Genomic DNA, 23,720 nt, shown 5'->3' with positions numbered 1-23,720 from the left:
TGGTGTGAGTGCATATGTGTGTGAGAGTGATGATCGCGTTCGCCAACCGATTGAAGGCGTGAAGGTACTGCATGCTGTTTTGCATAATGACTTAGTATCAACGAAGTGGATATTGGAACATTGAAATAACAAAAATAATGCTAATGGAAATCTAATAAATCAGGACTGTACACCGGCAGGCCCGAATACATGCAAGGGATACCAATCAACCGTGCACACGAATTGAGCGTATGTTGTCCGATTATCTTCAACATGAATGCAAACAATACTTGAAACAAAACTACAGCACAATTAGCTTCTTTGCACACTAGTAATGTGTGTCCTATGGCAGATAAATGCACAGTATCTCAGCCATGATTTGTGGCTAATAATAATTGTACAACCTCTGCTTTGCCTCGGTTTATGATCAGACCTTCATTCGACATTAGCCATAAACATGAAAATCTACCTTTATCTACCTAAACTTTGCCTTTGGACAGTTTGGGTTCAATCAGTCCAGGAAGGACATGTGCCGATGTGGCGCCTTGGCGGCGTCACATAAAGGACGGAGATCTCAGACATAGGGGCTAGGTCTAGACGTCTGTCTTTCGAATGTGTACAGCGTTCATTTTTGCAAAAAAGTAACAAGGCTGTTTATTTTGACTATGAGTTTGAGTTGTTTTGTCTCCTATGAAGATCAAGGAAATAATTGCATGCCAACCTTCATTTGAGCCTGTTCCACGGAGTCATGGCGGAGAAGGATTTCTCGCCTCTAACTCAGGCTGTTGTTCGCGGCCTGAATGACAAACTCTATGAGAAAAGGAAGACGGCCGCCCTCGAAGTGGAAAGGTCAGTTTGCAATTATTTTATTCTGGAAAATTGAAGTGTAATTTCTCAATTTTCGGCTTTGACTGCTGGACATGTCCTAGACTGGTGCGAGAAGCTGTGGCATGTGGCGATATGAAACAGGTAGCTCGCATTGCTACCATTCTGACAGACGAGTTTGCCGTGTCTCACAACCCGAACAGCAGAAAAGGTGGATTAATTGGTTTGGCTGCAACTGCCATCGCCCTGGGAAAGGTCAGCACCTTGTATGGAAGCGTTTCCACACGCATGATGAATCACTGTGTTACTTAGTTATCATGCCGACTGTAACTTACGCATCACTAGACTTTGCTGAGTATTGTGTACGCGTGCTGTGTGTCAATGTTTTCGATGACAGCACTGTTCTTCTTCTTCATAAATTTTTCAAACAAGAAAACAATTCAGAACTAAAATAATAGGAAACAATTATCAAAACATTTATCATGATACCTTTTGACTGTGTATGTGGACGGCTAAGGAGCCTATTTATGTGAGTAGGCAAATGCTATAGAACCTAGTAACTACCGTGAACTAGCGGCGGAGCACCCCGTCACTTCGGCCCATTCCGCGGTGTAATCGTGAAACAAGGCAGACAACCCACATTTCAACTTTGCCGTACGCTACATATCCAGGGCCAGTCACTTTGTGCGCGCATGCTGTAGATGCTGTGTCTGCACCATCACTAACATAAGGCTTGGTCCTCAACACTGATATGGACGTATCTGAATTTCCACCCACAGGGGGGGGGGGGGGGGGGGAGAGACCAGGAGGAATAAAGAGAAACAGGGAACATCAGGATGGTGAAGCTGCGCTGGATTAGGATCCCAGAATTAGTAATGGCCGATACAAACATTGCGCCATCAGGGGCGTCGGACACGGTACGGTCACTACGGTATTGACCGTACCACTTTTTGCCCCAGTTGCCCCGTGAATCGATAAAATACACCGATCTGGGCTCTAAATTTCCAAATTTTTCGGCTCGTCGGCCCCTCCCCCTCGAGTAAATTGTACTTCAGATGGCTGACCGTGCCACACTAATATACCTTCCGACACCCCTGGCTATGTACTTCATCCTATCTGAGTTGAAAACCCTCGTCATGAAGTACACCATTCTGTACAGTACATCCTTCATATGCACACATATAACGGTGCTGAAACAACCCTGGGCTTGCTCCCACGTGCATCGTCTGCTGCTGTCTTCCAGAAACTTATTTAGCAAGCTAAGCATGCATGGACTGGGCCATTGATAAAATGTGCATAAACCCATATCTTTTAATGGGCCATGCACTGTTTTAGATCTGCAGAGCAGCTCTGTCAACAAGAACATGTGAGCGGATAACATCGTAATGGCATTGTGCAAGCAGTGTGTTGCTGTGCTCCACTCTAATCTCTTTGCCGTGCTTCAATGTTCATATCCTGCGACTACCATGCCCCCCGCAATCGACACAGTTGATGTTGACGTGGTTCTGATTGATATCGGGCAATACCTTGCTCTGTGATTGATATCAAGCAGTACCTTGCTCTGTCATCAAAATGCTAGCTCTGCTCTGGGTAATGTCGACTAGGTGTATGTACAGTCGTGGCAAGCGAAATCCGACACTTGCCATAGGGGAGGGTCACACGTATATACAGTCGACTCCTGATGTAGCGAACGCCATTGCGCATGAGAATTAGTTATTTATAGCCGAAGTTCGTTATAACAGAAATGCACTCACTCCATACAAGCAGCAAGTCATGACTGGCAAGTGGTCCAGGACAGTATGGATGCACTTGGTTTACATGCGGCCCTACAAGATTTGGTTCGTTATAAACGAAAACTGTTCGCTATAAAGGGTTAATTTTGTATGGGTTCAAACAGTACAGGGACATGGACAAGGGTTCGCTATATCACGAAATTCGCTATGTGCGAGTTCGTTATAATTATGTGGAGTCGACTGTACACACAGTCCACAGGCATGGTACACATAAGGAATATTGGTATCCAGTCCCCATTCTTTTTTGCCAGCACCTTTGAACCTTGACTGTGATGCGTACGAGTTCTGTCATGAGACAGATAAAAGTTGTATGTAACACATTAACTACATGCAGGACTGCAGGGGCTGCACACTGCATATGGTGTAGTCCCTTATGCCGAGTGTCCGGTTTTGCTTGCCACGCCTGTAGTAGGATTGCACTGTATGTGTGTTTCCTGTCCGGACCTCTTGCTGCAGCTGGTGAGCAGCTGTGCGTAATCACTGTGTGCCAGTCAGGGTGAACATATCAGTGTGTGTGTGTGTGTGTGTGTGTGTGTGTGTGTGTGTGTGTGTGTGTGTGTGTGTGTGTGTGTGTGTGTGTGTGTGTGTGTGTGTGTGTGTGTGTGTGTGTGTGTGTGTGTGTGTGTTGCGTAATTTCCTCCTCTACACTAATTTTATCACAGCTGTGCAAGATGTTGAAGCACGGGCAATTTCCCAATGTGTCCCTGTGCATGTGTGTGCTAGTTGTGTTTGGAGATGGTGGTTCCGAAAAAGGACAGCATGGCTGTCCAAAGGGAGTGCATTGTTCGGGGGGTGAAGGATATTCTTCCATTGTCTGTTGTTCCTCATGTGCAGATGAGATTTGCTCAATGTATTGTGTGTGCGTGTGTGTGCGTGCGTGCGTGTGTGTGTGTACTTGCGCGCATGCGTCAAGGTCTTCTTCACTTGCTCTATTTGACGTCGTGTGTAATCATTGCTTTTTGTTGTGTCTATTTCCTGCCCATGTCCAGCATATCAATGATCACCTGTCGCAGTTGGTACCACCTGTGCTGGCCTGCTTCTGTGATCAAGACTCGCGTGTTCGCTATTATGCCTGCGAAGCTCTTTATAACATTTCCAAGGCATCCCGTGGCAAACTTCTCATGTTCTTCAATCGGATATTTGATGGTCTTAGCAAGGTATGCACTGCATAGTGAATTGGCAAGAGACGGACACACACACACACACACACACACACACACACCACACACACACGCACACACACACACACACACGCACACACGCACTGTACTGTACTGTACTTGTTGCTCACTGCCAAAACTGGTCACGTGAGTCCCCCACGGGAGAGGGGAGAGAGACTCAAAAGGAATCTTGGAAAGATGACTCAATTGGTTATTGAACCGCCCAACGGCCGACACACCCTGAAATCCGCAAAACTCTGGGTGGCCTGGAAAATGACCCCACTTATGGGCTCACCACACCTCAGTAAGTGGGTGAGGACAAGGTGCAGACAAAGGATTGACGGCATCAGGGTATCCGTCCCGGGATCCAACTGCAGTTACACCTGCCCCCAGTGAAGGTAATACTTGCTACTAGTGTGAGTGGCTAAATCAGAGTGGATCTGATAAAAGTTTCACTAGCACCATGATTACACAAGAGTTAATCTAGCCAGAAGCAGTCCTTGGTTAACAGGTTTGTATACTTCCAATAGAAAGTATATGAACCCTGGAACCAACAAAGGTGGCAGGTACACCTTTACACCTTCAAGCAGCCGAGCCTGTTGGCAACAGACCCAACACAATCAGGCATAAGTGTACCTACCAACCGAACTAGCTGGCACACATACACACACACACACACACGCGCACACACACGCACACACACACACACACACACACACACACACACACATACAGTAAAACCTGTGACTAAAGACCACCGTGACTAGCGACCAGCCTGGTACTACAGTAAAACCTGTAACTAAAGACCACCGTGACTAGCGACCAGCCTGGTACTACAGACCACTTTGCCAGGCACGGACAGTCTCACATTCATGTATGGGTGTGCGGTGCAAACCTCTAACTAAGGACCACCTGCCACTAAAGACCGCTTTCTCTAGCCCCAAGGGGTGGTCGCTAGTCACAGGTTTTACTGTCCATGTACATACATACACACACGTACATACACACATACCTTGAACCTCGAACGTGCCCATTGTCGATTGCAATGATAGCGAAGGGACTTGGTCACTATCTGCTAGCTTTGCATTACGGAGCGTGGCGCTTGAGATCCCCGGGATGACGGCAGACCTTTCCACATGCGCAGCGGAAGCCAGAGTTAGGATCAGGGGGAGCACGGGTGGGAGGACGACGGTGAGCAATCTACCTCCAGGCAGAGCGATCTTGGGCAGCAGCAAACCAGCAGTCAGAAGGTACAGGGAGGGGGGAGGGGCTGATGGAGCGGAGATCATCTACGATGACGTCACGCCACCACTTGCGTGGACCATGGCGAGGACGTGTTGCAGGGAGCTCCCCAAACAAAACTCGCTTCGGCATACGGTCGTCGGTCATACGGCCAACATGTCCAAGCCAACGCAGTCGATACTCTCGGATGAAGTCCGCGACATCACAGTCAATGCCGAGGGTTCTGGCCATGGTAATGGAGGTGGCACGGTTGTGCCACTGGTCCCGTTTGGAGATGCCAACGATGATGCGAACACACTGGTGATGAAATGATTTGAGAGAGCGCAGGTCTAGTGCCTTCGGCGTCCACGTCTCTGCTCCGTACAGGAGGGCCGTCAGCCGAAGGGCGATGTATACGCGGCGCCGACAGCGGAGAGATAACGACCAACCTCAAACACTGGGACACGGAGACTGCCGAACACACCCGGAGCCTTGGTGAGACGGGACTGAACATCATGCAAAGACTGCCCATCCCGATGGATGACGCTGCCAAGGTACGTAAAACTGTTAACGGCCTCGATGGTGCTGTCACCAAGAGACACCGGCTCATTCATGGTCGAATTGACAGTCATGCACTTGGTCTTTGATAGGCTGACCGTGAGGCCTCAACGCGCCGCACACAAAACGAACAATTCCGTGCATCGATCAGAAGTCGGCATAGTGGTGGCATACACTGCAGCATCGTCCGCAAACTAAGACTCTGTGACGATATCACGCTGCAGGCGGGATTTGACAGTGCAGTCTCCAACCAACTTTCGGCCAACTCGGTAGTGCAGCTTGTAGTGGAATGATGGCAAAGCCCCTGTGACCCAACCCAAGCGGCCACACAACCAAGACGTTTTATTTAGCTTACATTTGTCATTACAAGGAAAAAAGAGAACTAACCAAAAACCATGATCTCGGAACTACTAGTAGTAGTAGTACTTCACTTGACCTAAACCGGAACTAAATCGTACCCGCACGGTACGCAGCGCAGACTGCACGTACAGCAGAACATAACCATGATAACGCGACGCAGCTTGGAAAGCCAGCTAGCTAGCTATGTATGAAACAACGGACCGCAAGCATGACAGCGGGAAATGCAAAGGGCCAGTCGGCAACAGTACACAATGACGATTTATGCTATTGGGTATCATTCATGGCTAGACCTAACACTGTATGCACGTGACATGTCGCCAAGTTATTGTTCTAACCAGAGGAGTAATTGTCACCTTCAGCAGCATGGATCTAAGAGTAAGACTAAGACTGTATTCATCATCACACCTCCACCAGGTGACAAGTCTCTTTACGAGCAAGGACCGGAATACACTCGAAACGCCGTGAAAGGAAAAACCTATAGCATTTAGGAACACAACCTAGAATAATAGAACCACAGAACAAATGAACTACTGCACACCATCAGCTCCACACTCACGGAGCATACCTCCTTGGGGCTCTCAATGTATCTCGATTCCGGAGGCTTCGTCCAACTGGCTGATCATCTTCAGCAATCGGCAGGTCAAAGGCAATGGGCAGTTCGCCATTGCTGCTAGAACTGGCCTCCACCTGGTCGACTTCCGTTGACTCTGACTCAGCCTCGCCTGGATCCATCTTCAACAGATCAACATTCACGATCTTCGTGCCACCGCGACCGTGCGCAACGACGACCGTTGAGGATGCCACCACTGCCTCGACCACCCAACCACGCTCGTAGGGAGGCTGGCGCTTCTGCCGTCGGTCCTGGCGTCGCAACAGTACTGGATCTCCGGGCTGATAGGGACAGGCGACGCGAGATCTCGATTCATCGATGGAGTCAGCTTGCGATAACTGGCCGTCTAAATAATCCCACACCCGGGCCGTCTGCATCTTCAGCTTGTCCACCCAAGCGCTCTCAGATAGCTCGCTGCCGGACCTCTCCACCACCAGGCGCTTCGGCTTCCAGCCATACATCGCCTCGGCCGGGCTGATTCGAGTGACACTATGCGGGCGTACACGGTACTTGAATAGCAGCAGATCAAGAGCCGCTTTCCAATCATCCTCTTCCTCCAACACCTTCCGAATCAAAGTGAGGAGCGTACGATTGAACCTCTCTACCGTGCCTTGACTCTGCGGGTGACGAACTGCACCATGCTGCACTCGAACTCCAAACGCCGCAAACAAAGCCGACATGATAGCGTTGACAAACTCGGTGCCGTTGTCGCAGCGCACAATCTCTGGTGGGCCCCACCGGGCACAGATGGACAGAAAGGCATCAGCAACACTTCGTGCATCGTGCCGGGGCAACGGAACGACTTCAGTCCATTTGGTAAATGCGTTCACACACACCAGGACGCAGTGGAACCTGCCATCACGACTGCCGCCGAGCTCCATGGTGTCGATGAACACGGTGTTCCACGGACCAGATGGCATGGCAGACCTCGTAGCTGGAACACTCTCGCCACGCTGCGGACTGGCAACAGCACAGGCCTGACACTTGCCAACAAAGTCCTGGCACTTTGCTGCCATTGAGGGAAAGAAGCACCGGCATTGCAGAAACCGCCAGGTTCCCTCCCAACCGGCGTGTCCAGTCTGAAGATGGGCTGCGCGCAACACTCTCTCCTCCAGAGACTCTGGGACTACTGGAACGACTTCTTCTTCACCAGTCGGCACCTTGAAGCTCCTCATCAGGACACCGTCGGCAACACAGAGTTGATTCTGGATCTTCTTGTAGCCAGCAGCGACAACTTCCTGTTCAGCTGTCTTCGCTGCAATCACCGCTGTGATGGCCGCATCACTTTCCTGTTCGCTGGCTATCTCTTGGAGCGACACAGGGCCAAGAGCAGATGGATCGATGCAGGCACCAGACACGCCGACGTCAAACTCGCCGACGCCTGACTGACCTTTCCAGTACTGGACGAGCTTCTCAGGAACTCTAGTCAGCTCGTCTGCCTTGTTGCTGGCAGATGGAACCCACTCCAGATCAACGCTGAGGTCAGCCGCTTTGATCAAGTCATCGATGATTTGGAGTCGCCGGTGAACCACCACCTTGTTCAGCCCACTGACTTTGATTCGCTTCAAGTGGCCGAAAAGCGAGCTCAGCCAGCCATGAACGGTCTTGGAGTCGGTCAAGACCTTCACCTTGCGCACATTCCACTCAACCGCCAAACTCAGGCCCTTGATGACCGCCTTGAGCTCTGATAGGTTGATGTGGCGCGTGTCGTTCTTCAGTCTCAGCCAGCATTGGTCCTCTACCACTCGGCCGTCGACTTCCAGGGCCACGCCATAGGCGATACTCGAGGCATCACACCAGATCTTCCAGGAGTGTTCCTCGCCGCTTGGAACGCTCCAAGCACCATGAACTGGGTCTTCCTTCAGCACCCGAGCCATGACGTCACGACACAACACCTGCAACTCTTCTGGAACCGGCTCATCCCATGCATCAGTCAGACAGGCCAAACGACGGAGCCAGCTTGACATCGGCCGCAGCCAGCGACACACAGGATAATGCGCCGTCAGGGCGCCACACCAGCGAAAGATGCTACGCTTCGTCAGCACAGCAGGAATATCAATGGATGTCGGGTCACGACGATCCCATCGCAGCTGGTCTCCCTCAGCATCAATCTTCAGGCCAAGCACGCACGCCTCCTCAAGCTTCACAGGCGGCTTCGTTGGTAGACCATACCGTTGCAGAGAGGCAGCCAGCTCCTTGGTCTGATGGCGTGGTGTCAGGATGTCATCCACATAGTTGTCAGTTGCCGGAAAGTCCTTCGTAACCCACCGGACAATAGCATCCATGACTTTTGGTGCGATTGAAAGGCCGAACCCCATGCGCTGCATGACAAACTTCTGACCTTTCCAAGCCACCACCTGAAACCGCTGCAAGGCAGGCTGTACACGCACGTTCAGGAAGGCCTTCCGAATATCCAGGATATCCATAGCATCGCCGCACTGGCGCCATTTCCGAAGCTTCTCTTCACATGCTGGTGCATCCAGGCCCGGATGAGACACAATGAGACTGTTCAGCGCGCGATAATCCAGACAGGGGCGGACCGGAGTGGACACTTTGTGCTCTTGACACACTGCCAGCAGAGGCAAAACACCGCCAATCTCGCCGTGCGAGCCTTCGTCATAAGGAACTAGCCATCCTTGATCAATCCAGTTTTGGACCTCGGTGACGAACTTCACCTCCTGATCATCCGATAATCCTTGGCGGGAATACTCGCCGATGCCTGTACCGATAGGTGAACTTGGAGCAGCTCCGTCGCACCATTTCCAAGTGACTTCCCAGAAGCCTTTCTCGGGGTCGAACATCACTTCACAGTCACTCATCTCCAACGTGACCTTGTCTCCATCCTGTCGGACCTGAACGTGGCGTGGCAAGTGCTCTTCATTGCTGATCTTACTCTCGACTGCAGCCACGACTGGCCTCGTTCCGAACACAGCACCAGTTAGCCGGCCGTCACTCTCTGAATACTCCAGAGCAACACCACCGGCCGATGAGATCACATCAAGACCAATCAGCATGTCAGAGCGAACCACGTCCAGAGAATCAACTACCAGAAACTTGGCCTTGATTTTCGGCAGGTACACATTGTTGTCATCACGGGAGACAATCAGCTCCACAGTGCCAGTGATATCGAGTGAGTTGCCGTTAATAGCCGTGATCATGTCCTCACCCGACGGCTTGCAGACAGGCACAGACAGTGTACGCACCGCAGCAGAAGACACTAGGGAGCGACTCGAGCAAGAGTCAATGGCTGCCTTCAGCCTGGTCTGCTCTCCATTGACCGACACGAAGACTTTCGGCAGGCCACCACGACGCCTGGCAACGAGGGCAAGACATGCATCATCTTCGCACTCTGCAGCAGCGACATCTGGTGATACTGCAAATGCATTGGCACCTGCACCAGGAGTCCTGCCACTCACTTGTCCTTCGGATTTGGCCTCAGGACAGTGCCTCTTGATGTGACCAAATCGCTTACATCTGAAACACTGCACCTTCTTCTTCTTGAGGCAGTCCCTCCTCAGGTGGCCAGTTTCTCCGCACAGGTAGCATACTCTGCTGTCTCCTGGCTCAGGTCCTACGGCAGACGCGCTGACACCAGGCTCATCCGCCACTGCAAGGAGAGCACGTGCTTGCTTCGTCAGCTGTGTCATCGTGGGATCCCCACTAGCCGCCGCGCTGAGGCGCAGCTGATTTGCAAATCGACGAGGCAGACCTGACAAGAACTGCTCGACGAGCACCGGGTCTTTTCCATCTGCTGCTTCCTTGTGGCCACTACGCGTCAACAAAAGGCGCAAGTCAGATGCATAAACATCAACAGTTTCATCTTCCCGCTTCCGACGTCGCACAAACTGGGAGTACGCCTCCCTCGACGAGCAGGCGAACGACTCCTCAAGCCGTGCCTTCACCTTATCCTCGTCCTCCTGATCCGCAGTAGCCATTTGTCTCCACACCGTAAAGGCATCGCCAGATAGATACAGAGGCACATGCGCCATTCGCTCCTTGCCTGTGCTCCATTTCTGAATTTTTCCCACGACCTGGAACTTCTGCCAGAACTCTTCCAAGTCCTCCTGGCCACTAAATGCGCGCAACGCGCCTTCTGCTTTCGCCATCCTTAGTTCCTCCCCGCAGTCCCGGGTTTCGGCACCAGAAATTGTAGTGGAATGATGGCAAAGCCCCTGTGACCCAACCCAAGCGGCCACACAACCAAGACGTTTTATTTAGCTTACATTTGTCATTACAAGGAAAAAAGAGAACTAACCAAAAACCATGATCTCGGAACTACTAGTAGTAGTAGTACTTCACTTGACCTAAACCGGAACTAAATCGTACCCGCACGGTACGCAGCGCAGACTGCACGTACAGCAGAACATAACCATGATAACGCGACGCAGCTTGGAAAGCCAGCTAGCTAGCTATGTATGAAACAACGGACCGCAAGCATGACAGCGGGAAATGCAAAGGGCCAGTCGGCAACAGTACACAATGACGATTTATGCTATTGGGTATCATTCATGGCTAGACCTAACACTGTATGCACGTGACATGTCGCCAAGTTATTGTTCTAACCAGAGGAGTAATTGTCACCTTCAGCAGCATGGATCTAAGAGTAAGACTAAGACTGTATTCATCATCAAGCTCAACACCAGCATCCGGGCACATGGAGCGCCAATATCCAACGACTGCAGAAAAATACAAGTTAAACAAGACGGGTGCCAAAGTACAACCCTGACACAGACCATTGTTGACGTTAATGGCAGCAATGACACCACCCTCGATGCGGACCTTCACCTCCATCAACTCGTGCAAGGACTTGATGATGCTGAGCATCCTTGGGGGGGGGGGGGGGGGGGGGGGGGGGGCACCAAACCTCTGGAGCAAACACCACAGCGCTGGACGAGGGATCGAGTCGTATGCCTTTCGCAGATCAACAAAGAGAGCATACAACGGAGAGTCATGTTCGTAAGACTTCTCGATCAACTGCCTGGCAACAAAGATCATGTCTGCACACCTACTGCCCTTGCGAAAACCAGACTGTGACTCGGGGAGCATTTTCTCCGAGATTGTCTGCAACCGGTTCTGGAGAATACGCGCAAACAACTTGCCAACCACATCCAACAGGTTGATACCCCTCCAGTTGTCGCAAACTTTCAAATTGCCTTTCTTGGGTATCGGAACAACGATGGCATCCCGCCACTCAGCCACAACCGATGCCTCATCCCACACCGAATGCATGAGTTGAACCAGAGGATCATGGAGCTCCTCACCACCCAATCATTTCGGGAAGGATACCTGGTTCCCCACCGGACTTACACACACACACACACACACACACACACACACACACACACACACACACACACACACACACACACACACGCACACACACGCACACACACACGCGCATGTATGCATGGAATGGGTCAAATACAGGCTACTAGCAGGAACTTACTTGGCACGTACAATAACCTGGTAGTGCTGTTTCTGACTCGATTGCAGGCATGTCTATTGAAATTAGACCATTGTATATTGTACCATTGTATATCAATATGCAATTGCATTGCAATGCTGAATGTTGTGATCACTTGTAGCACCAGGATGACTGCTATTTGCTTTGGTTCTCTGACTATGGCCCTTCACATATAATGTGTTTTTCTACTGTAGCTTGCCGCCGATCCAGATCCAAATGTCAAGAATGGTGCTGAGCTATTGGATCGTTTGATGAAGGTAACATTTTTCTATCTCAGAGAGCTAAAAATGGGCTTGTCAGGATCCGTTCACGTGTGTATTTTATTCCGCACAGTATATGGCTCCGGACAAAAGATAACCACTTGTTCGAAATGTTGTTGGTGGTATAGTCGTCATTTTTGTCGTTGCCGGAGCTTTCATTACATATAAATTTTGCTTGTGTGTGTGTGTGTGTGTGTGTCTCTCTCTCTCTCTCTCTCTCTCTCTCTCTCTCTCTCTCTCTCTCTCTCTCTCTCTCTCTCTCTCTCTCTCTCTCTCTCTCTCCATGTATTGGAATGATTGCGTTGTCCTGGTCAATGGCTAAAGTTGTACTTGGTCCGCCAAGTTAAAATTGGCGCTTATCTTCTCACTTGTTTTTTTGGTGTTCTGCCTGTGCCACACGGCATGGAACCACCGATTCACCATCCGAACATAACCATTGACCATTGCATCCGACGACATGGCAGCACAAACCATCACAGAAGTTGCGATCGGTTCGTTTGAGTCTTTTTGACGGAGCTGCCGCCGACGAACACTTCCGTCAGCGCAAGAAAACACTGCAACCTCCGCTCGAGTCCGTAAAATAGGTCAGGATGTTCGCATTTCAGAGCGATGGAGAATACAGTTTCTGTCTACTTCCACCTGTCTGATGGCAAGGATTGTTTACCCCGGAGAGGTATAGAAAAGCTGAAAAAGCGCTTCGCGAGTTTGACTTTCAGTGCTTGCACAGTACAGCGCCTAGTGAAGGGCTATCACCAGCAAATCGCTGCCGAAGAAACTGCAACTCATGTCGATATATCCAGTAAGTGGGACCAATCCGGTGGACACACTTTGAAGCTCACAGAGGACAGGGCAAAGGAGCTAATCAAAGAAAACACCAAGTCCTGAGAGAAACACTCGTGCAGAGGACTTTCAGGAAACTAGCCGAAAAGCCTGGTGCACGGTGTTGTAGGTGCACGGTGTTGTAGGTGCAGTACGCACAGGTGCTACATCAAGCGGAAGCTATCACCATGATCACTGCATGTACTGCGCTGTATGTAGATCTTCAAGCACCAGCGGCTCGCGTGGGTACGGGTGCTGTCAGCAAGTACGACAAGCGCAAGAGGCGATTTGAAAAAAGGACACTGATATGGCGTTGCCTTTTTGTCTCAAACAAAGACGCATTATTGAGACGAACGGGGATAACACTTACAGTCAACATGAGGGCAGTCTCACTCAGCTTCTGATGGGAAGGTGACAGGCACGCACTGCCTTTGAGCGTGATTCGAGACGAGGAGAAGTGGAACAAGCTATGAAACGACCCGTGCAGCAGCTGTCCGGATCGTACGTTTTGAGCTCGTTTTGAGCGACGTTAGTGGTGAGGTGGATGTGTAACTTGCTTGAATTTTCGACTGAGTTGCTTACTGACATGTATATAGTGCTTTGTGATCGTGGCTTGCTTCAAATATTCGTATTTCTTTCCTGAGAAAAGTGTGAAGATAAGCGCCAATTTTAACTGGGCGGACCAAGTAAAATTGCTTCTTTTCTCAACTGGCAGCACCAGTGTTTTGAAGCTTTGCTAATTATCTGTTATGTTTTCCTGCCGAACAGGATATTGTGGCCGAGAGCAGTTCATTTAACATTGAGGCATTCATGGACCTGCTGCGGGAACGCATCTACACGAGCAATCCGTTTGTACGCCAGTTCCTGGTGTCATGGGTAAGCATTTTTTCTTACATTAGATTTCATGTCTTCTCACAGGTGTTCCGATCAAACGCTGGAACGAGTGTTCATTCTCGATTTCCTGAAGGTGGAACGAACTCTTACCCTGTGTGTTCTTACTAACATCAGGAGCATTGGGGTTGTGGTGCGAGTAGGAGTAGGAGCCTTTGATTCACCCAACAGCACTCTGTACCCGTATTACAACACTACTGTGCTGTTTGTCGAGTCTGGCTGCTGGCTATTCTGTTTGCTGTGTGTTCAGGTGCGCGCTCTGGATTCCGTGCCCCAGTTTGATGTCATTCCTCACCTGCCCGTCTTCATCGACGGCTTGTTTGTCATCCTGAGTGATGACAGCAAGGAGATTCGTAAAATGTGAGTCGAGTTGGACGCATCTCTTTGTATGCTCTGCCCGGTCATAGCCTGGGTACTGGTCCACCGTACCTTGAACCGCCGCACCAGTGTCCTACAGGTGGCTTTTCTGGTCTCCCACCAGTCAATAGTCTTGGAGGTGCATTGTCGACGAGTTTACGGTGTATTCTTGTTCCTTATGTGTTTGTCTTGGTCTTCTTGTGGTTTTGTTTTCTAGGTGCCAAGCTGTCCTCGGTGAATTGCTTAGCGGTGTGAAGCAGTACAAGGGCACTGTCAGTTATGCCGCTATGATCAATATTATCGCCCTGCATTCTCAATCTACTGGTACGTGTATTATGATGTCGTGCCTTCTTCTACTGTGTCAGTATAATGGCAGCTGTGCATCGAATATGGGCACCACCGTTGCCGGGGGGGGGGGGGGGGGGGGGGGGTAATTTATCCCATGTTTGGCACGCACGACCCGCTGTACAAGTACGCTTGTGATTATGTCTGTGCGTGTACGCGTTTCATGATCTTCTATATGCAGGGCTGGTATCATAGTGTGTATGATGGTAGTGGACTTGCACTGCGAAACCGAATGGCCGGATCTTCCACATGTGCCACAGACACCATGTCAGAACAGCATAAAGAGGAAGTTCCTCTGTTGCAAGGCTCGTGGTGGTCAGCCATTCATCAACCCTAGTTCTGCTATACCGTCGACTCCTGATGTAACGAACACCATTGTGCAGGAGAATTAGTTCTTTATAGCCGAAGTTCGTTCTAACAGAAATGCACTGTGGGTTCAAACTGGGACATGGGCAGCGGTTTGCTATATCATGAAATTGGCTATGTGCGAGTTCGTTATAAGTGTTAATCTTGTGCTTTGTCGCTCACTTAATCTGCAGACCAGCTGATCCAGTTGACGGCAGTGCAATGGATGAAGGAGTTCCTGCACCTGGCTGGCCGTCGTCTTCTACCCTACACGTCTAGCATGCTGGCGGCCATCTTGCCCTGTGTGTCCTACACCGACGAGAGGCAGCGTATCCTCATCTTCCTGTCCCTTCTCCTGCCTCTCTTGTTTAGCGTGTGCATGTTCATGCTCTCTTTTTGTTTCCATGTCCAGTCAGGGTTCTAGCCAGGTAAAACTAGTGGGAGCAGGGGAAACAGTTACCCCGTAACCCATTTCTCCATTTTCCAAAATTGTCTTGCCACCCCAAATGCGACGTACCCCGACTTTAGTATTTTCGTGGAATGGCTTGGAAAAAAACGCCAAATTGACAAATGAGTACCCCTCCCCCCGCACACGCCCCTTTGACTAGAACCCTTACAGTGTAGTAGGTGGCGGTGTAGCGGTGCTTCATCACTGATGATCCTATCCCACAGCATTAAATGCTGGGGTGTCTCCACTTGGTGGTCATTTGAACTCTACACATGCCTGTGGCTATGTCCTTGACTAGTCGCTTGGCTCTCAGAGATTCATGATGCTGCCATGGCTGCCAATCAGCTATTGCTGAGTTTGATTGGCCCGGACGATGACAAAGTCACCGCGGCTGATCTGCTGCAGATGAATGATTCCAGTCCAAACTCCTGCTCTACACCAACTACACCAGCTTCTTCAGACACAGTCGTGGAGGAGTCTGCATCGGTAACAACTGAGCAATCCATGAGCCAGGCGTCACCACCAACGTCACCTCCGCCGGAGGAAGAATGTTAGTACGGTTTTGTCTTTTTTCAAGCGCTTTGTGAGTCCTGCAAGCGGTGTGTTCTGTGATTATTGTCCATTGCTGTAACTTGCATGTAGTTTTAAAAGCACTGCTGTTGCATGTGTGCGGACCGTGCTTGTATTCAGTACAGCTGCTGCATGTATTTTGTCTGGTTTGTGCCGTAGGGATCTGGCTGGATAGTTGTGTACATTCTTCTGTTGCAATTTCCCGACTTAAATGATTGTTTTGACAATTGCTAGGGCTTCTGAGTCATGTTGATGTACGTTTGTATTGTTGGTTTCAGGCCTGCTTCACTTGCAGTCCGTCGTGGACATTCTGACTGTCCAGCTGCTCCACAAATCCGTGGAAACCCGCAGTGCTGGCCTCCGCTGGATGCTGCATCTGCACCTGAAGACCCCAAAAAAGGTAATAGGTTTTAAATATCTAGGCTTTTCTGCTCCAACAGCCCCCCCCCCCCCCCCCCTCTCTCTATCCCTTACATGTGCCACATCAGCGAATTAAATTTATTGCCGCAGTAGTTATTTTCTGCTTTTGTTTGTTGAATACTGAAGTACACTACGTGTTTGTAACGCTTGGCTGTGCATAACATCTTACTCGTATCGTATTCCTGCTGCCCTCTGTGTAGATTTTCATCTTGGGAACTCAGCTATTCCCCGTGCTGTTGAAGACTCTCTCAGATACGTCAGACAAGGTAGGTTACCCCAGTGCGGCTTTGGATCGGCCATCCAGTATTCTAACCTGAATGGCACCTGTGAAGTCTAACTCTGTGCAGCTTGCCGGACGAATCCTGATCTGGTTTTCGTGATGATTTCGACGGTACCCTTTGTTCCTACCTTTCCCGTTAGCTATAGCACAACGGACTGTTGCTCTGTGTGCATGTGCGTTTGGGTGGTTGCGTTCATGCGTGCTGTGCATTCTTGGTTAGGTTGTCTTGCTGGCTTTGGAGATGTTAGCAGAACTGTCATCATCCCATGCTGAGCAAGAGTTGAGTGACCTATGCCATCCCTCAGACCAGCAGAAACTGAGTGGAGAGGGTGGCAACGGGCCGGCCGCAGATGCCAGCCCAGCGTCGCCGAAATCAGTAGCGGAGACCAGCGCCGCTGCTGGCACTGGAGGGAGAGCAGCAACAGAGCGAGAGCATGGCTCAGCCCAGGGGCCGTCAACCACCCTGCGCCGTTCCCTGTCCGGGATGCAGCTGAGCACCGAGTCTGTTAGTCGCCTTGCTGAAATCGTCCTGCCGACTCTGAAGAGCTGTGGTTCTGACAGTCGCCTAACAATCTTCTTCACCCGTCTCATCTGTAGTCTATTGTCACTGTTCAGCACTGATCGACATCTACTGGACAAACGAGGAAGCTTCATCATCCGGTTAGTCCACCATTTACCTCGCCTTTGCTCATTTATTTGTGAGATTTGTTGCCCTGTAGTCTAGTTAGTAGTTACCGTTTGCTTGTGCGGTGTCCACCCTGAAACCCAGCGTAGAAAATAGTGCCAACACATGGTTGCTTATGCACATCTGTTATCTACTGCAAGTGTCAGTGGTCAGCCACAGTTCTGTCAAAAATCGAAAGCATGGCTCTCAGCATAGTCAGATTTCTCAACTATGCCAGTTTGTGGTAATCTCCTCTGCAAAGTTCACACAATACAGACATGATTGTATAGATATTGTGCTTGCAAGTACCATCAGCTGCTTGACAGTTGCTTTTGCAAGAACCTATTCATGACTAGAGTAGTACATGTAATGAAATTCCCTTTTTCTTGATGCGCGGTTTTGATTCAATTCAAATTGTAACGTGGGGATTTTCATTGGGCCTGTTGCCTTCTGCTTGCAGTCAGCTGTGTCTTCTCCTGCACCCGAAAGACGTGTACTGTGCCTTGGCTTCAGTCCTGTCTCAAGAAGAAGACCTGCACTTTGCGTCCGTAATGGTACAACACCTCAACTCCATCTTGTTGACATCTGGTGAGTTGTTCGACCTGCGCGAAGAAGTCAAGAAAACGCCGACCAAGGTGAGTACCTGCTCATGTACTTCAAGCAATGCGACAGTAGCGATTTCCTCATCCGTATCATTTGTTTCTACACGGGCATTACCATTGGTGCAGATGCCAAAGGCATTGTTGAGCCCAGTGTCTTCTGGTACTGTCTTAGTGCACGTGTCTGTTCAATATGGATACATTTTGCTAGGCAAACTCACTTGCTTGTAGCTATAGTAACATTCAACACATGACTAGGCAGCCTCACTCCGTTGCATGTTTTCAGTGCAATTGTCAGCAGCGACAGAGGTCAATACTGATTCTGATTTGTCATTCATTGCAATATAACAACTAACCGAAAGGCGAACGTAGCAAGAGTGTGCAGCTCCGCATCTTTCTACATAGGTAAACCGACCCCATCGAATTTTGTTTGTTTGGGTCATCATGTCTCATAGAAGACCCATCATACCTGCTAAAGGACCATATCACTAGGGCGACAACGGGATATTTGCGTGCGTTTTCACCTTTTGCACGACAAGAAGCAATGCGCAACAGGAATTACCTTGATGATATGGTAAAAGGACCATGTGAACCTGTGTGGGGTGAAGTAAAGGTCAGTCAATATGACCTAAACTAAACAAAAACTTCACCGTGAGATGATTCTCCCGGAGCTGCACAACCCTCCGGTTTATGTACTCTTGATAACACCGGCAACGTCACTAATTGTTGTCTTGATTTTCCCTTTTGACCATCATTCCACAGGAGAGCTGCATCATGTTTTCAACAATGTTCCGCTCATGGAGTCACAGCGCCGTAGCCACTCTGTCCCTGTGCTTACTGGCACAAGCCTATCGGCCAGCGAGCCAGCTCGTCCGCACCTTGTATCCTCTCAGTTGTCCATTATTTGCTATGTTTGTTCGACATACAACTACTCGAATGACTCGTCCGCTAGCCTTGGTGAGGGGTAAATTGCCTTGATCATTTTTATAGCAGACATGCACTGTCCCTTGTGGCAGAACGACCAGTATCGCCAGACTCAACTCTATGTTCATGTCCATACCTTTCCAACGGGTAAATGCTTCATTCGGTGCAAGTTCGAGTGTTGTCACTGTTCAATATCCGTGTTTCCTGTCTCGCCCCCCCCCCCCCCCCCTCACTCCATTGTCGAACTTTCAGAAACTAGCAGCAGTATTCCGGTTGTTTCTTCAGTGGCCGAACGTTATTTCCTTGACTTGTTTTGATGACAGTGGTGACTTGGATGTCACTGTGAACTTGCTCACAGAAATAGATCGCCTGGTGCAGATGATCGAGTCGCCTATATTCACACGTAAGTTTGCGTACACACTTGACTCAGTTACTTTTAAAACATACGTGTACATGACATTGTACTAACTCTCCGCTTGTGTGCCAGTGCATTGAAGAAGTCTTGCCGTGGCCTGGAGGCTCCACCACACTAGTATCTCCAGTAGTGGGGCAGGGGAACTTCATTCAGTTGATGTTTTATTGTTATGTCATATCCATGCAACTCTACAAGTGTGTGCCAGTGTGCTATGCCCTGAGTGATTAGTTTGCACAGCACATGGCGTCCTTTGTGTGTGTGTGTGAGCTAACCTCCTCAGAGTTTGGTTTTGTGATGATTTTTGATGTTGGCGATGGCTGTTTTTTGATTCAGATGTTCGACTTCACCTGCTGGAACCGCATCGATGCCGTCACCTGGTCACAACCCTGTATGGCATACTGCTACTGTTGCCGCAGACCAGTGCCTTTCAGAAGCTGCACCAACGGCTGCAGTGCATACCGACTGGTATTGCCATTGCTGACACGGACAGGTAATAACTTGTGTTGAGTCTGCGTGCGTGTGTGTGTGTGTGTGTGTGTGTGTGTGTGTGTGTGTATCTACACGCACGCTCATACATGCGTGCTTACGCACATGCATGTAAAAGCACGCTCTTTGCACGTAGTGTGTCGCCAAGTCTCTCGGGTCTGTTTCAGGACTGTCTTACTCTCTTTTTTTACAAGCAGCCACTGCACATTATCCACACGCCTGTAGCATTATGTGTTTATGTGCATGTGTCCATGTGTGTGTGTGTGTGTGTGTGTGTGTGTGTGTGTGTGTGTGTGTGTGTGTGCGTGTGTTTGTATGTGTGTTCTTGCTCTTCTTTGTCTGTGTAGCACACTGCCGATGAATGATTTAGGAGAGTCTCAAGTTCAATTGCTCACTGCGGTGGACTTTGATGCTCTACAGAAGCATTTCAGTGAACTACAGGCACGTCACACACTGGCCAGTCGTCCAACTTATCGCCGAATGGTGAGCTAAGTTCACTTTGCATTGCTGCCACCGTACGTTGCACTGTACATTGGGACAGCTGCACACTAGTCGCTACTAGTGTTCTCACGCTCTCTTTTTTTACCGTTTGAGTCTGATTCTTGCTACCATTTGCGGTGTGTGTGTGTGTGTGTGTGTGTGTGTGTGTGTGTGTGTGTGTGTGTGTGTGTGTGTGTGTGTATTTTGTGTGTGTGTCGCGAGGAGTAGGTGCATAGAAGTTCACGATCGCTTTTTTTAAAGCATTTTGTAGCCGCACGGCATAGCATGCATTCCCGTTTGCAGCATGTTAACCATGCTGATGAAGGCTGTTCATTTCATATCAGTATTGTGTGCATAGCTACCGACGATATTTTTCGACCACGTTTTCGTTGTATTTTGTACCGCCAGCCACATATTTAGCGTGGTACCTTTACTTAACCTTTCTGTATGCCATCTTGGCGAAGTCCGTGGGCTACATTTACCTTTCTGAATCCCATCTTGGGCAAGTTCGTGTTTGTTCGAAAACCCTTTTTTATAACCCTATATTGTTCTATTCGATGCAATACTCTTTCTTATTCGATTTTACAAGGTGATTTTTGGTGTGTTTGTTGTGTTTTACCTATTCTTTTAGTAATCTTCAATCAGCCTAAGTGTGAGATAGTGTTCTTGTAGAACAAGCAATCATTATTCATGCTGCACTCTGACTGTGTGGGTGGTGTTGCTCGTGGCACGATAACTGTCTGCAATGCAGAGTGAGCATACGGTCAGGATGGATTTGCTGTAGATTTCTCTTAGCCAACTTTGCAATCAGGGAGTCGCAGCACCTTGGGGGGGGGGGGGGGGGGATGACACCATACCATAGTTCATGTACACCCAAAACGATGTGCGTTTCGTTTCCAGATCCGGAAGTTCTACAAGGTCCGTACGAGTAGCGTATGCGCTGGCTATCATGACCTGCTGGGGCGACGTGCACAGGCAGCCCATACTCCATCTATGCCCCAGGGGCGACGTGCACAGGCAGCCCATACTCCATCTATGCCCCAGGGGCGACGTGCACAGGCAGCCCATACTCTATGCCCCAGGGGCGATGTGCACAGGCAGCCCATACTCTATGCCCCATGGGGCGACGTGCACAGGCAGCCCATACTCTATGCCCCAGGGGCGATGTGCACAGGCAGCCCATACTCTATGCCCCAGGGGCGACGTGCACAGGCAGCCCATACTCTATGCCCCAGGGGCGACGTGCACAGGCAGCCCATACTCTATCTATGCCCCAGGGGCGACGTGCACAGGCAGCCCATACTCTATGCCCCAGGGGCGACGTGCACAGGCAGCCCATACTCTATCTATGCCCCAGGGGCGACGTGCACAGGCATGGCAGGAGTGAACGTCCTACATGTATGTTTTCGGCTTTGCGTTCCAGTCACCATGGTCACCTGCGGCGTCGCGCTCTAGATGCTACAGCCACTTGATATACTGTCTGCAGATATCTGTACTCCTGACTATTGTAGCAGTCTTTCGTGGCATGCGATGGCAAGGTTGCACAGCTCTACTTCACAGCTGACTTGGGCAATTGCTGGTTTGACAATGGAGCACTGTTAGCAGGCGTTCCGCAACCCATGCAACACCTCTATCATCCCCTCGACATGCCTATAGCCTCTGGGGATTCATTTACTCTGAAGCCTGAAGCGTTTTAGTTTACGATTTGTGAGCAAAGAGCACGGACAAATTGCCACCTGGAGATGTTCGCAATTGGAGTCAATTTCCTCAGTTTCTTTCCTGCAGTTCTACGTTTCTGGCCGGCTTACTTTTCACACTATTGCGAAAACCGCGAAGGATTCCAGATCGCAAAGGTTTCCGGGTTTTAATACTGTATGCAGTATTAAATTAACAATAAAAATACAAACTACACTTGACTCCACTGGTTATCAACTTACTTGTCATCAGGGGATACGTGTAGCACAGATGTTCGGCCAGGTATGCTGCATGAGGGAAGAGAGCTCTGAGTGAGGACGGACTGTTTGACTGGAGTCACATAACATAGCCTGTGATCATGGTGATGCACTTCCGACGGCTAACTATTACCAAGAGTACATAAGTTATGATTACCAAGAGTACAAAAGTTATGATGGTGTACTCTTGCTATTACTTATGTCAGTGGTGCTCAATGAAATTCGATTGAGTGAGCTGACTACATGATTGTAGATTCTACATGCTGGGCGCTGTGCAGCCCTAGACCTGTGCGAACACTGGGCTGTGAAATGGTGCAGGGCACGGGGGTATGGAGGTACGATTTGGGGAGGACACGACATTGAATGGCGGTCGCCACAGTCACGGATAGTATAGCAGTGCTGGTGTGGCTACAGGCACTCCACTGACCAATAGGTCTCAGTATCACCTTGCTGGTAACGCACCAAAAGGCAAGAACGGACGAAGTCAAACTGCACAATACAAAGCACAATAATAATAATAATAATAATAATAATAATAATTTGAAACTCGGATGTTGAGCCATAAATAAATGTAGAAAGGAAAAGGACATAAGGATACGAGTTCAGAGTAACTCTCCATCACTGTAACTGGATACTATATACAGTCAGAAAGTGCAATAACTACTGAGGCACAAAACTGACAAGAGTACTGGGACATTCGACGTCCTGACACCTAGCTTCAACAACGACGCCTAGCTTCAACACATCTCCGTACGGAGATGTGTTGAAGCTAGGTGTCAGGACGTCGAATGTCTCAGTACTCTTGTCAGTTTTGTGCCTAGTTATTGCACCTTCTGACTGTATATAGTATCCAGTTACAGTGATGGACAGTTACTCTTAACTCGTATCCTTATGTCCTTTTCCTTTCTACAATAATAATAATAATAACAGCAAAGGTAATAGGACTATACTACATGTGGAATGGAGGGGTCTTGTGACGGACTAGAAAACGGCAATAACAAGTGGTGTCACACGACGTACGTTTCGCCGTAAAGATGCTGACGGTTCATCAGGTGTGCAGGTTCAACTCGGATGGAGCACCGTCGGTCTGTCTCACTTTGTGATCACGTAACTTCCCCTCTTTTGCTTATCTCTGATAACATGAGCCTCCCAAGTTGGGTGGTCGTTTTTTCTCGTTTTCAAAGTGAGCCGTGGCCGTCCTGTGCCGTGGTCCTTCGTCATCATCTTGTCATAGCTAACATTCTTAGTTTGGTGATGTTTACAAATTGTAGCTTGTTTTCGTCAAGAGTGCACTCACCTTCCCCTTTCTTACGTTACTTCATAACTTAGAACCTTCCAAGTTAGAAGGCTGTTGGTTTGCACATTCCAGACGTGATGTAAGCATCAGGTCGTTGAATGTCAGTATCACATCAGTCAGTTTTGTGCTAATTGTTGCACATTTTGACTCAACAGTATCCTGCTTATCATCCCTAGTGTTGAATATAATGGATAACTT

At 49.4% G+C, this 23,720-nt stretch overlaps 1 protein-coding gene across 1 annotated transcript; it reads left to right on the top strand.

The window, feature by feature from the left end:
• Nucleotides 1-567: 567 nt before the first annotated feature.
• On the top strand, nt 568-20,957 carry LOC135831016 (protein VAC14 homolog). Its single transcript, XM_065343256.1, has 17 exons — nt 568-828; nt 909-1,059; nt 3,587-3,754; nt 12,165-12,227; nt 13,818-13,925; nt 14,191-14,300; nt 14,515-14,621; nt 15,182-15,316; nt 15,749-15,985; nt 16,284-16,405; nt 16,626-16,691; nt 16,926-17,365; nt 17,830-18,004; nt 18,731-18,849; nt 19,216-19,295; nt 19,641-19,797; nt 20,141-20,957. The coding sequence occupies exons 1-17, from the start codon at nt 728-730 to the stop codon at nt 20,283-20,285; spliced, it is 2,484 nt and encodes an 827-aa protein (XP_065199328.1). The 5' UTR covers nt 568-727; the 3' UTR covers nt 20,286-20,957.
• The last annotated feature ends 2,763 nt before the right edge of the window (nt 20,958-23,720 follow it).

The sequence above is a fragment of the Sycon ciliatum genome, chromosome 1 (assembly GCF_964019385.1).
Source record: "Sycon ciliatum chromosome 1, ocSycCili1.1, whole genome shotgun sequence".
In the NCBI taxonomy this organism is placed as follows: domain Eukaryota; kingdom Metazoa; phylum Porifera; class Calcarea; order Leucosolenida; family Sycettidae; genus Sycon; species Sycon ciliatum.
Note: the sequence above shows the minus strand (reverse complement) of the source record. Positions and strands in the feature narration are given on the sequence as shown.

Excerpts from the sequence above, each read along its gene's own strand:
- LOC135831016 (XM_065343256.1), top strand. The coding sequence starts at position 728 with ATGGCGGAGAAGGATTTCTCGCCTCTAACTCAGGCTGTTGTTCGCGGC. Across the intron at positions 16,406-16,625 it reads ACCTGAAGACCCCAAAAAAG|ATTTTCATCTTGGGAACTCA; the intron begins GTAATAGGTTTT and ends CCCTCTGTGTAG. Across the intron at positions 19,296-19,640 it reads CGAGTCGCCTATATTCACAC|ATGTTCGACTTCACCTGCTG; the intron begins GTAAGTTTGCGT and ends TTTTTGATTCAG.